General features: G+C 58.0%; 1 protein-coding gene across 1 annotated transcript; it reads right to left on the bottom strand.

The window, feature by feature from the left end:
- Positions 1-6,613: 6,613 nt before the first annotated feature.
- NPM3 (nucleophosmin/nucleoplasmin 3) lies at positions 6,614-10,828 on the bottom strand. The gene is made up of 6 exons (XM_086752428.1): positions 10,737-10,828; positions 9,008-9,093; positions 8,189-8,308; positions 7,835-7,928; positions 7,327-7,458; positions 6,614-7,207 (listed from the first exon to the last, which is right to left on the bottom strand). Exons 1-5 carry the CDS (start codon positions 10,777-10,779, stop codon positions 7,358-7,360), a joined length of 444 nt encoding a protein of 147 aa, XP_086608554.1. The 5' UTR covers positions 10,780-10,828; the 3' UTR covers positions 6,614-7,207; positions 7,327-7,357.
- Positions 10,829-13,153: the final 2,325 nt, after the last annotated feature.

Genomic DNA, 13,153 nt, shown 5'->3' with positions numbered 1-13,153 from the left:
AAACCACGACCCTGGCACACTTTACAGCTCTGCCTGGAGGATGCTTGGCCACAAACCAGCTTTGTCACCTCAGACTAAACACGTGGATGCTTCCCAGCAGAGCCAGAGGGATGCTAGCCCTCTCCGCTCTCCCCGTTCCCAGCCCCAGGCCCACGGCCCAGCGCCCCAGCCCTGCCCGCTGATCCTTCGCAAAGGGACCGCAGCATTAATGGGGCGTTTCGGAGGCAACAGCAGCTCCTCCATGGCTGAGCAGCGTGGAGCAGCCTGGGGCGATCCCACTGCTCACCATTAACCTGCCCCTCCGCACTAAAGGGAAGGAACTTGGCTGAACCCCACCGGGATGTGTTACATGGGAATGACCTTGCCTTTGCTACCCACAGCACCAAGGCAGCCCCGGGGGGAACGAGGAGCGAGAAGGGGAGACACAGCCCACTCACAATTAATTCCCCTCTCTATTCAATTACTAGCAGCAGGGTTGAGGCATGTTTTGTGGGAAGGCCAGGACAGGAGACCAGCCTTGCATTCTGGTCGCAGCCCCCAGAGCTGTGCCCACCCCTGTGCAGGACCAACCTGGGTGATGTGGCCCCGTTAGGTCGCTCTTTGGCAGTCTGCTTTCACGGCTTCGTTTCAGGGAACAGGGCTCACTCCTCTGCCTTTTGGAGGTGGTTTCATCACCTCCTGTTCCTTCTGCCCAGCAGCTTTCTGGAAATGTGGCCTTTGCTTCCATAGTTTCAGGCTGTGCTCCTGGAAGTGCTGGTGTCCATACTGGCTCCGTCATCCCTCGGTGGCCACATGCTGACTCCCAGGCAGCGATGCTCCTGCGGACCAGAGGAGTCAAAGCTGGGCTCTGCTTTCCATCCAGGGTGGGTGATTTGGAGACGAGCATAGCAGGGGCAGCCTTGGGGAGCTCAGCACGTGACAGCTTCTCTCTTAGTCCCCGGACAGAGCTGGAGTTCACCCAGGGCAGTCCGTGGATGCACGGAGGGATTTTCCATTAGTGTTAAGCATCTGCCTCATGGCTGCATTTGCTCTGCCAACATCAGCGCTGCTTTCGTCGCTGGTGTCTTGCTCCAGTGCAGAGGGGGAGCTGAGAGGTGAGCCAGGCATGCGGGTAAGGATACAGCTGTGCTGCGTGAGTCCAGGAGCTTTGTGGAGGGGCAGTGATGGGGAAAAGCCCAACCAGGAATGGCCATGATGCACGTACACGGGGAAGGAGTGACACACATGGACACGTGGATGAGGATGTGCACGCTCATGACATTTAAGCAGCTCCACTTCATTCCTGACCCCACTGCACAGACCAAAGAGTACCTCTAGGACTCGGTCCCAAGATGTTCCTGGCTGGCACAACTTCCCCAGCAGCACAGCCCCAGCCCAAGCAGCAGCACCCTGCTCAGTGTCTCCAGCCATATGCCACCAGGCAGGGCTGGGAAGGGGAGTCAAAGCCAGGCTGGGTGGAAGGGAACTCCGTTGGCCACCCAGGAAGGTGGGAGCCGTCGCTCAGTGCGGGGGGTCACTGTCCTCTCTGTGGGATGGGCTCAGAGACTCCTTCAGGGCTGCAAGGAGCTGAGACAGAGATGAGGAACACCAGCCCTCAGCTCCCAGCCTGCTGGGCCAGGTGATTTGGCTTTGGTTGGGCTTCTCTTAGGAAGAGTATGCCTGCACCCAGCCCATGGAGGAGTTAAGCCTAAAGCTAACAGCGGTGGCCAGGGAGGCCTGTCCGTCGGCTGTAACTCTACCTTCGTTTGTTTGCTTACAGCATCCACCCAAAATGCCCGTGTGTGTCTCTGGGCCCCTGTGTCAGTGGCAGCTGAACTGCTGACCTTAGGAGTTTGCAAAACACCAGGGTTATGGCCCCTTTGACATCCCAGCCCCGCAGAGCCGTGGCTCATCCTGACCCTGGCCCTGGGGAGCCAGCCCCCAGAGCACCCCACACGGCCCTGCGAGAGATGGGGGGAGGCAACAGGGCAAATGAGAGCCAAGCCCAAAGAAACGGTGAGGTAGCCACGCTCCCCACAGCACCTGCTGCTCCACCAGGCTGGCCAGACCCCCACCCCACCCCAGATCTGGGGCTGGCACAGGAACTGTGCCCCTCTCCATCTCCCATGCCCAGGGCCATATCTGGCCTCTGTGCCACCCTGCACACCTCTGTGTTTTTGGAAGGTGGAGAACACGTGGTCCCAGGCAAAACCACAGCCAGAGCCTGGAGACAGCCTGTAGCTGGCTTCTCTTAGACACTGACTGCGGAAGGTGACTTCACACCATCCTGGAGAGTGACCATGGCATGCAAGAGATGCCCAAGCTCCCATCACAATGCAGACACCATCTCCAAGGTGTGCAGGGATGGGTCAGGGCTGCAGGGAACCAGCTTAGGCACAGGAGCAAGCACCCAGGGAAGTTCAGATGGGGTTGGAGAGCTCTCCAACGATTCTGCTCCCACTTTTTCCCCAGGAGCCAAAATCCCATCTCCTGAGGGACCAGCCATAACATTACACCATGCTGCCTTCCCCCATGAGCTAAGCACCAGGAGGTCTTGAAGGGCAGACCTGCCACAGACAAGATCCCTGTTCCCTGTGCTCTCTTCATCCTCTGCTCGGCCCATCAGCAACGACCCTCTGATCCAGCCCCAAAACCCTTGTGTGCTGCAGCTTTGGAGTCTCCATCCCTCTGAGAGCCCACTGAGGGAGTGGGGGCTGGAGGCATGGAGGGGGTGTGGGCTGTCCCACAGCCCCTGTGCAGAGCCAGCACCAGTGAGGACATGGTGGAGGCCAAATCCTGCCCATCCAGCCCAGGGCTCTGCCACCAGTGAGGGTGGGAACAGGGGACCACAAGGTCCCTGCGGTCCCTGTAGCGAGGTGCCTCCCTGGGAGGATCCCTCTGGCAAATCCTAAATCCCCTTGGAGCACAGCCCAGCTGCCCTTGGCAGACTCCGTCCCCCCCAGCTGCCACCAGCCCTGGCAGGGACACGTGGCCAGCGGTGACGGTCCTGTCAGGGACAGACCAGTCCGCGGCGATTAGATTCACGCCTCAGAGGGGTCGAAGGCCAGGACACCTGCGACCTCCACGTATCTCGGCTGTGGCTGTCGAGCACAGAGCTGCTAATGCTGCCCTGACGCGAGGCCGGCTGCGCTGGGGATGTGGGAGGCGACTGTGATGGACCCTCATCCAGGCGGCCTTCCATGAGGCTCTCTGCCACAGCCCAACCATGTTCACTTTTAGCACCTGCTTTATGTGTTTGTGAGTTTAAACTCAACTCATTGCACAGCCTCTGCCCCAGTATCTCTGCATGCTCCCCCAGTGCCTTTTGCTGTGCCCCTACTGCAGACCCTAAAGCCACAGCTGTCGCAGCAGCACCTTTGTGGAAACAACCCCCTCTCATATTCTGAGCAGCTCTGTGGAGCTGGGGACACACAACCCCACCACAAGTGGACACGCTGAGCAGCTATTGCACCCTGAGCAGAGCCTGGCTGTAAGCAACCTCCTGTGCTGGGGTGAGCAGCCAGGAGCAGCCGTGGCAAATCAGCTGCTGGCACCCATTGCGGGTCAAGAGCTGGAGGAGCCTCTTCTCCTCCCACAGAGCAGTCAGTGGGTGAACACCCACACGGCCAGGCTCCCAGCCAGCTCAAGGCACGCTGGGGAGGACCCAGCACACAACCAAGCATCAGCAAGCAGGAGATGACCCCAGACCTGACTTTCAGCTTCTCCATCAGACTGAGCTATTCCCACATAGTGCACCAGTGCCAGTTCCCTCTGCAAGGCCTGTTGATGGGAAGAGGATGGGAATTACTGGCAGCCTGGCCCTTCCAAATCCCACAGCATCCTCTCTTGGTTGCAATGTATCCCTGGTTCAACTCTGCCAGGGCCAGCCCTGCACTTTAGGATGCTGGCAGCTCCCTGAGGCAATAGAGGAGGTACCTGTGCCCACTGCCCAGCAGGACAGAACATGGATGGCACAGTCAGCTAAGGCTGCAGAGAATGGGGCACTCATCACACCTACCACCATGGTGGTCCCAGCTGAGGGTGGCTCTGCTGGCCCTTTTCCTGGATCCTGCTGCCACTGAGGTGCCACATGCCCCACCTTGCAGATTCATGGCACCTGGGATAATGAGGGAAGCTGCGTCTCCAGGGGTGTCCCACTGGCTTCCTCTGCAGCCCAGGCAGCCAAGCCTCGGAGAAAAGCAGTGTTACCCCAGTTCAGCGTGGGAACCAGTAGCAGAGAGCTCATGGAGCAGGGGACCAGCCCCACCTACAGCACAGTTACAGCTGTGCCTCTCAGCCACCCCGTGACCGAGTTCTCAGCCATGGACAGTTGAAACTCAGCAAGAAAAATGTTGGGGCAGGAACCACTGGGGCATCGCAAGGAAAACTGCTGCCTGGCCACGCTCAGCAGAGCAGGTCCCCATCCTGCTCCTCCGTCCCTGAGAAAGCAACGCAAACCTGATCCCTGAAACCAGAGCATCCTCTGGGAGTCACCTGGCATGGAAGAGCAATGGGCTCCACACCCTTACATTGCATCTCCAGCATATGTATGTAGAGCCCACATATGTATGTAGACACCTGACAACTTCATTTTTTCCCTCACCCTATGCAAAACAAGGCAGCCCTCACATAGGGAGGCCCACGCTTTGCTCCCCACATACAGAGAGCCTTCTGCCCCCTGCCACCCCTGAGCACCCCCCAGCCAGGCCGTGCCCGAGCTCACCTGCTCTTAGACAGCCCTGTTTGTTTGCCCAAGGTATTTGCAGCCGGGGGCACCTGCTTTGATACCATCAGCTCTGCGAAGGAAGCTGCTCACCTAGCGTGACCCCTGTAATCCCATCCTTCCCCATTAAGCGCTGTGTGTGAGCACATCCCCCCCTCCCAGCCGCCTGCCATCTCAGCATTTATCTCCCTCTCCCCGAGCTGAGCACATCAAGGCTGTGACATTGCTGGGGAGGAGGGGGGCAAACCTCCCCAAGGAGGAAAGAGGCCTGGCAGTGCCAGCACCCATCAGCCCCTCCGTTGCCCCCTCTGGGACTGGGGAGTTCCCTCCCCCGGCATTGCCGACCACTCAGCACTCTCAGCAAGGCCTAGGGATGGGCTGGTCCTGCAGGGAGGTGGACAAGCTTGGTCTCCTAAAGCCTCTTGCCACAAGCATAATGTCCCCCACGGTGCCACCTTTGCCCCCTGGCAGGAGCGTCCCTCCCACCACAGGCCCTCGTCCAAGCTACCGGGACACCCCCTAGGGAAAGCAGCACCCCGAAATGCCTCCTTCTGCTCTTTAAGAGGCCAAATGCTCCAGCCAGCACTGCCTCTCCCACCTCACCTCATGCAGCCGTACTGCCCTGCCAGGGCTGAGCTGTGCCCGCTCCCTCCCATCATCACCCTCCACCAGGCTCCCAGCCAGGCGCCTCCCCCAGCCCACCCTTCCAGGAGCACCTTGTTAAAAATGATCTACTGGCTCTTATCTCCTGTGAGCCAAGCTGCTCCTCCATGGAGAGCAAGCAGGACCAAGGCCAGGCAGATAAATATTTAGCCCTGATGCCTTCCACGTGCACAGGGCCAAGGAGATCTACAAGGTCCTGTGTGTGCCAGTGGGCACCATCCTGGCACTATGTCCTGCCAGCGCCTCCCAAACACACATCAAGCCCTCGGTCAGGATGTTCCTGCATCTCTTCCCTCAGCAAGGCTGCCGAATCGCTCTGCTTCCCGCAGACTTCCCCAGGGCGGTAAGATTTGCTGGGGCATCTCACAGCACTTGTGGACATGGGCATAGATTGCCAGAACACCCTATGACCCGGGTACGGCAGGAGGAACGATATTTCCTCGACACTTCCCCAGGGACATAACCTCTCCCAGCTGGCACCCATCCTTCCCACAGAGCCAGACCCAGGCACCCCACTCCGTGCAGGAAGCAGGAGCAGCAGCATCCCAGGGGCTGCCCAGACCTGGAGAGCGTGGCCGTGCCCTGGTGCGAGCCCCCAAGCTAGACCTGGCAGGGGGACAGGGAGAGGCCAGGAGCGGGGCAAGGGGAGCGGCCAGGAGACCGGGGTCCCCGCCGCCGCCGCGCTGCCCGCCTGCCCCCTAGCGGCCCCCGCCGCCTCCCGCTGCCGGGGCAACCCCGCCGCCGCCCGGCCTGGGACCGAGCCTGAGCCGACGATCCACTCCGGAGGATTTCCTACCGGTATCGGTGCCAACGAGAAACTCGCTGTCCCTGGGCATCAACAGGGTGGGGCAGGACATGGTGCTTCCCAGGGACAACAGCCGGGGGCGCAGAGGAGGAGGGCTGGGACAGGCACCGGACCCACGGGTCAGGGATGCAAGATCGGATGCAGGGAAACCACCAGAGAAACATTTAAAGACGTAAGTGGCTCCTAAAGGTGAGAAGTGCTACCTGACTGCAGCGTAGAAAGGATGAAAGGAGCAGGGTCCCTGCCCTGTACAGCCACCTGCAACTCTGCCCCTTCCCTGGGTGCACCACTGGGGTGGCTGACGGGGGACAAGCACACAGAGCCCACAGGGAGAGTGAAGAGCCCGGGAGATCCGCAGTATCGCCAAGGGGTCTGGACACAGAGGAGCATCTCCCTCTCCAGCATACATGGGAGGAACCTGGCAGCCAGCAGTGACCCCCCTCCAAACCTGACGCCTGAGACACCTTTATTCAGAGTGTAAAAACAGTTCTTTACAAAGTAGATTGACCCAGAACCTCCCCTTAAATCACAAATAGGCTGTGAGCTTCCACCCCACCGCAACTGCAGTTGAGGACGCAGCCTGGGCCCCAGTTTCACACTTCCAAGTGTATAAAAAACAGCAAATTGTGAGTAAAGAAAAGCAAACACACTAGAATCAGTGAAACGGCCCGCCCCACCAATGGCTTTACACCCATCTGCTGGGGAAGGGGCCAGGAGTGGGTGCCCAGGGAGATGGGGTGCACAGAGCAGAGGTCCAGGACAGCAAAAAGGCACAGGGCAAAGATCACCTCCTCCACCCCTGACTCCCCGCACAGGGATGGGGGAGAAGGGATGTACCAGCAGCATCCATCCAGTTTTGGGAACAACCTCCCAGGGCTGTGGGAAAGGAGACACCCCAGTGCTGGGAGCAGCCTCTGCTCCCCAAAAAGTTACAACAGAAAAAAAAATTAAAAAAAAAACAAAGCAGCAAATGTTGAGGTCCTGGCAAGAGGTGTCCGAGGTAAAAGCCGTCCAGGGAGGAAAGTCTCAGCGAGTACCTGGAGGAAGAACCAGACTGAGACCAGCAGCCTCCTGTGGCAGGGCAGCTTCCACCCACGCTCACCACACCAGGGTCACAGCCACCCGGACCCTTCCTCCGAGGCTGCTGGCCCCTCACCTTGCCGGGAAATAAGTTACTGCTTTCTCCTCTACTTCTTGGCTGGCATGATAGGAGCAAGCTCTGTCTCTTCCTCCTCCTCCTCCTCAGACAAGTCATCATCCTCCTCAAAGGAAGCATCTTCCCTGTGCACTGGGACACAAATAACTCTGTAACTCACCAGTGTATGTCTTTGTCAGAAACAACTGGTCCCCAAGAGCAGAGCAGCCCAAGGAGCACCAGAGCAGTTTTAACAGCAGCTTGTGGGCAAGAAGCTGTATCCCAGCTGGAGGGACACCTCAGAGGGGAATGGCAACAGCCAGCCATGGGAAAAGGGGACAGTGTGGGTCACCCAGACCCCTTTTCCCATGCTAGGCTACATGGCAGGGAAGGAATCCCTGCACAGAGATGCCCCCGAGCAGCACCAAGCGCATCTCCCAGGGGCTCCTCAGCCAGTGTTCGCGCTGGAGGGAGCCCCTCCGTACCCCTCACTCCTCCCAAGCCTTTTTCCCCACACACGAGTCCTTACCGATCCGGTGCCAGCCAGCGAGGTGTACTGGGCCAGAGCCCGCTGCCAGACGAAAGGTCACCGGAGGCTGCAGCTTGAAATTGTCCAGACTCAGCTGGAAAGAGACAAGAGGTGGAGTTGGGTTACTGGCAGGGGCAAAAAGCAGAATGTCCTGCAGTCCCCAGCATGGCATCCAGCCCAGTTAAATGTGTCCTTCTGGGGGCATCTGCAGCCAGGCCAAGGCTACCTAGGGCATCTCCCTGCAAGCTGCAGACCAGCTCACAGTCAGGATCCTAGAAGAAAGGTCCACAAACATCCAGAGACATCCAGTTCCCTGCAGCCACACCCACGTGATCCTTCAAAACAACCTCTTACCAAGGGCTGGCATGACAACTTCAGATTTGCCACGGGCACAGCAATCTCCTGGTTCTCATGGTTTCGTCCGACGACCTCCACCACATTGCACTCATCCTTGGCACCATCCGTGAGGCAGACCTGGGTGGGAGCAGAGATCGTGAACTCCCGCTCTCCCAGGGGACACAGCAGGGACAGCAACCCACGGGACAAGCAACCCACAGCAATGCTATCAGCCCAGCTGCCATGCAAGGTGTGAGGATGCTGCTCCACAAAACAGGAAGAGCACGGAGCTTCCCCTGCAGTGATTGTTCCCTTAGTGCCTGCAGAGGAGCTCTGCGTCTTTCCCAGCTGGGACATTTGTTCCTGCAGCCACCTCAGGAGATGGCACCCGGGCTGCAATTTCTGCTGATCTGATCCATGCTGGCAGGTCCTGTGCTACCAGGATGGAAAGTCACCCGCAGGGAGACCCAGGAATGAAGCCCTGCATCTACCTGGGCTTGGAGCACAAGAAGCCAGAGACCCAGCTGGTGAGGAGGGCAGGAGGCTCCAGTAAGGTCAAACACAAGAAAAAAACCCAAACTTTTCTTCACCCCGTGTCTGGAGTATTCCTCTGCCGAGCAGCCTCCTGACGCCACTGGCTTTGCTCAAGCATCTCCGTACACTGAACAAATGCGACAGCCCACGCCCAACCCTGAGAGCAGCCAGCACCGATACCTCAGCCAAGGGGGTCCCCTGGTCCAGCCGGGCCAGGGAAGGGAGAACAAGCCTGGGAAGGAGGGGTGAGGCTGCCGGTCACTATGGGAGAGGACAAGCACAGCTAATTCTCATTTCTTTTACCACAGACAGGGCCAAAATGTGGTCAGAGTCATCCTCCTCGTCCACCTGAAACGTGTAGGACTTGGTATTGGCAGTCAGCTCGCAGCCTGGAAAGAGCAGATCGGAAAAGCTGCAGCAGCCATTATGCAAGCCTAGGCATCACGCGCACAGGGTTCCCAGGGCGAGCCCTGGCTGGGCACACTCACGGCATCCCTAAAACTTCTTATTTTCTCATAAGTACGCTGCCCTGGACCACAGGAGAGGGAGCAGACAGAAAGGCAGCTCTGCTCTCCCCCAGAGCCAGCAAAACATTTGCACTGGCGAGACTGGAGGCAGAGACAAAGACACAGAGTGTGAGACCTGGGCGATGAGGAAGAACTCGAGAGGAGGATGCTGGGCCAGGCTGCAGAGAGCTGGAGTCCCTCAAGAAAAGCCTGAAGACAGATTTTATTACATACTTCTCCAAACAGCTAGAAAAACACGGGAGATACAAAATTATGTCCTTGGCTCTGCGGATCAGGATTCAGCCGACCATGCGAAGGAAGGAAAGCAGAGCGCCCTGGGTGTGTTTGCTTATCGCTGGGTGATTCACCAGCGTGAAGCCAATCGGAAAAAAACAGATCTGAGCCCTGCATACCAGAACTGGCACTTGCAACGGAGAGAGAGGAATGAGCCTCGGCAAACACGGCCCAGGGCAGGACCTCTTCCGAATCACCCTTACGTATTCAGCTGGCCGGGGCAAGGACCAAAACCCAGGTGCAGAACAGGCCTGGGGCGGGCGGAGGGGGGGGCTGCTCCTCTTCTCTTTCCGAGACAGGCGTTTGCTGAGCCGTGGTGCCTGAGATGCTGCGGGCTGGGAGCAGCCCGGGACACGCGCACGCCTGCTCGCACACACGTTTGTGGGCAGCGCGGGGCCGCGTGTACGGTGGGGGGCGGGGGGGGGGTGGGTTAACAGCCCCTGCCGAAACCACTCCCAGAAAGGAGGGGCACGGCTCTGCCCCTCCCCCCGCGAGGGGCACCCACGTGGGAGCGCGGCGGATTAAGCGGAGGAGCGGGGGAGCCGGGGCTGCCGCCCTCCCCCCCCACTACTCCCAGCCCACAAGAGCCCCAAGACTCCACGCGGCTCCCCCCAAACTGCCCCAGGAAGCCCACCACGGCCCCCCTCCCTCCCAAACGCGGCCACACACGCGTCCCTCTGCCCCGGCCCCCGCTCCCCAAACTCTAAGGCCTCGCTGGTCGCCCTCACCCCACGCCCCAGCCACACACGTGTCTGTCTCCCCCACGGGCACGTCCGGTGCCCCTCAGGGCTCAGCAATGCCCCCCCACTTCTCCCCCCCGTGTCTCTTGCCCTCTTCTCCCGTGTGTCTCTACTGCCCTCAGGTCTCTCTTTTGCCCCCGACGTGTCCCTACTGCCCTCCCACGTGTGTCCCCCAGATCTACTCCCACGTGTCTTTTCTGCCTCCACGCCCGTCTCTCTCCTGCGCCCCATTTCTTGCCACCCCCCCCAACGTGTCTCTCCTGCCCCCCACCTCCCTATTATTTCCTCCGCGTGTCTCCTTCTCCCCACAATCTTTCCTACCTCCCCCCATCTCTCTCCTATTCCCCTCCACGTGTCTCTCCTGCCCCTGGTCTATGACCCCCCCCCCCCCGACACGTTTCACCGCCCCAACCCTCCCATTAACCCCCACGCGTGTCTCCCGCCACCCAGGTCTCTCCGTCACGCCGCCCCCTCGCCCCCCGTGCCGCTCACCGAAGAGGACGCTGCCGGGGCAGGCGGGCCCGTGCGGCTCCATGAGGCGGCAGCGCGGCGCTGGGAGCGGGGCGGGGCGGGCCGTGCCGTGCCGTGCCGGGATGTGCCGGGCCGCGCGGCCCCGCCCCTGCTGCTGGCTGGGGAATGACAAAACCGAAGGGTTCCGCGTGCTGCGTGGAGGGGAACCCCACTGGGGTCCTTTCTGGAAGGGCGGGCTCGCTGGAGTAGCTGGTGAAACGGCGCGGTTACCGCGTTTTATTTCCTTGCAATAAAAGCGGAAGGGTTATTATCCCAGCGGGGCCCTAATGACTTTCCCTCGTAATCAGCCTCTTCCCTCCGAGGATTTTTTTTTTCCCCGATGGGTACGCAGGAGGGGCAGCAGTGGAAGGGGAGAGGGGCTTAGATGGTGAGGGCAGTGAACAGCCCAAAAGCCACGCAGGAGATGAAAGCTATCACCACCCTCCTTTAACTGGGGGTCTCCAGCCCATCCCGGGCCTTCAGCCAAAGCCAGTTCAGCAGGACATGGCCAGTGCCACAGCAGAAAAACGGCCCTTAGTACCTGTTGTCCACACATCACCTATCCTGGCTCCAGTGGCCCAGCCCTCCCAGACATCCGGGAGGAGATCGAAGGCACTGACAGAGCGAGGAGTGGCAGAAGGCCAAAGGCATTAAGAGGGTTATCAGTGAGACCCACAGTGGTACAGGAGCCTTTGAAAGCAGAAAGCAAGATCCTGCCTCAAAAACCTATCACAGGGAGCAGAGGGCTGGAGTGGCCTCTCCAGGCAGAAAGGGAAGCAGCCAGGTTTGTGCTGCAGGGGTGGAGGGGGCAGCAGCTGAATTAAAACAAACCCCACTAACGATGAGCTCACACCAGGTTCTCGGTCAGAAGCTGGCTCTGCTCCCATCGCAGAGGAGACCTCCACCAGCTGGCCCTTTGCTCTGCTCCAGCTGGAGTTCATTCAAGAAAAACATGACTGAAGAGGTTTGAAAAGCCGATCCTGGCCTCAGAGAGAGGCAAACGCTCACTCAGCGATGGTTATACAAGCGCACTCATTTGCTTCTGCAGTAGCTGCTCTCCGCAGCCATCTGGCTGGCAGCAGCGTGCTACCTACGTGACCCGCCTGCAGCCACCACCCTGGAGCAAAGGAGGGAAGAGCGCCCATTTCTGCTCCACACTCTCTTAAGGGAAAAGTTCCTGGTGCAACATGAGTCCAAATCTGCCACCCAGGCCGAGATGTGTTTAACACAGGCAAAGGCATATTGCCCTTTCTGCCATCACTTCATGAAATAGGCTTCAAGAAAACAAAGACAGCCATATGCAACACAGTATGATTTTGTGAAGATAAACTACCATTTTAACACAGCACCCATCTACCGGGTTAGGAGGAGAGTTTTTAACTGCCAATTTCCCTGCTCAATTTGCATGTTATCACATTCCCCACAACAGATGCCTTTTGCACTGCATAACCAGTGCACTTTTACAGTAGGCAGATGAACTCTTGCGAACTGACTTTAGGAAAAAGCTGCTTTTAATAACCCTGATCCATCCCTTCCACCCAGCTGTCATTCTAAGCAGGAAGCTACTTGCTTTAGCTGTCTCAGGTGTTTAGCTTCCCAAGTTAAATTTAGTGGATGTAGAACTAAGGCCAGACTGTGGAGCTACAAACATTTGCCACTTACACAGAGTGTGACCCTCAACATCTCTCACCTCTTTTCTGCTGACAGGCTCTCCTGGGTTTCAGCAACCTCTAAACTCAGCAGCTGGCAAGAAAGAGTAAGAAAGGGCGAACAAGCACAGGTGCGAGACAGCTCACACTAGCTTTGCCAGACACTGGAGACCACCTTTGAAAGAACTGGTTTTCACAAAACAGGTAAAATTGAACCGGTGCTACTCACAGAAAGGGCTACAAGAAAGGTCACTGACACTCAAAAAAATCTTTGGGGCGAGTACTTCTGAAGGGTCAATGAATACCTGTCTACGAAGAACATCAGCACAGGTAAGTGTCTGCCACACAACAACACACTGCCACCACCAAAGCCAGACAAGTTTCTCTGGCAGCTGATCCTGAGGGCATCCAGCACATACGGCGTGATGTAACACACTGCTGAACCACTTCTGGTTCTGGAACCTCATATAAAGACACACATTTCTTATTTACATTTACTTCTCAATTTTTATTCTATTTCTCGCATGGTCTTCAAATACAGTTTTACAGGTCTTTTTTTTTTTTTCTGCTACAGATACTGTTGACCTAAAAACAGATTAATGAAAGTGGCATTCCAACCTTAATGAAAATTCATAACCATGAAAGATATGTCAACATATCACTTTACAATCCTAGAATGATGGTATTGGCCTGACATTCCATAGGCTCATACAATTAACTCCTATTATAATAATAACAAAGTCATAGGAA

This window comes from Chlamydotis macqueenii, chromosome 7, assembly GCF_036417535.1.
Source record: "Chlamydotis macqueenii isolate bChlMac1 chromosome 7, bChlMac1.mat, whole genome shotgun sequence".
In the NCBI taxonomy this organism is placed as follows: Eukaryota; Metazoa; Chordata; class Aves; order Otidiformes; family Otididae; genus Chlamydotis; species Chlamydotis macqueenii.
This window is presented reverse-complemented; position numbering and strand designations above follow the sequence as displayed.

Coding starts and splice junctions, on each gene's coding strand:
- NPM3 (XM_086752428.1), bottom strand. CDS start 10,779: ATGGAGCCGCACGGGCCCGCCTGCCCCGGCAGCGTCCTCTTCG. Junction 9,094..10,736: donor CCCCGGCAGCGTCCTCTTCG/GTGAGCGGCACG, acceptor TGCTCTTTCCAG/GCTGCGAGCTGACTGCCAAT. Junction 7,459..7,834: donor CGCTGGCTGGCACCGGATCG/GTAAGGACTCGT, acceptor TTTGTGTCCCAG/TGCACAGGGAAGATGCTTCC.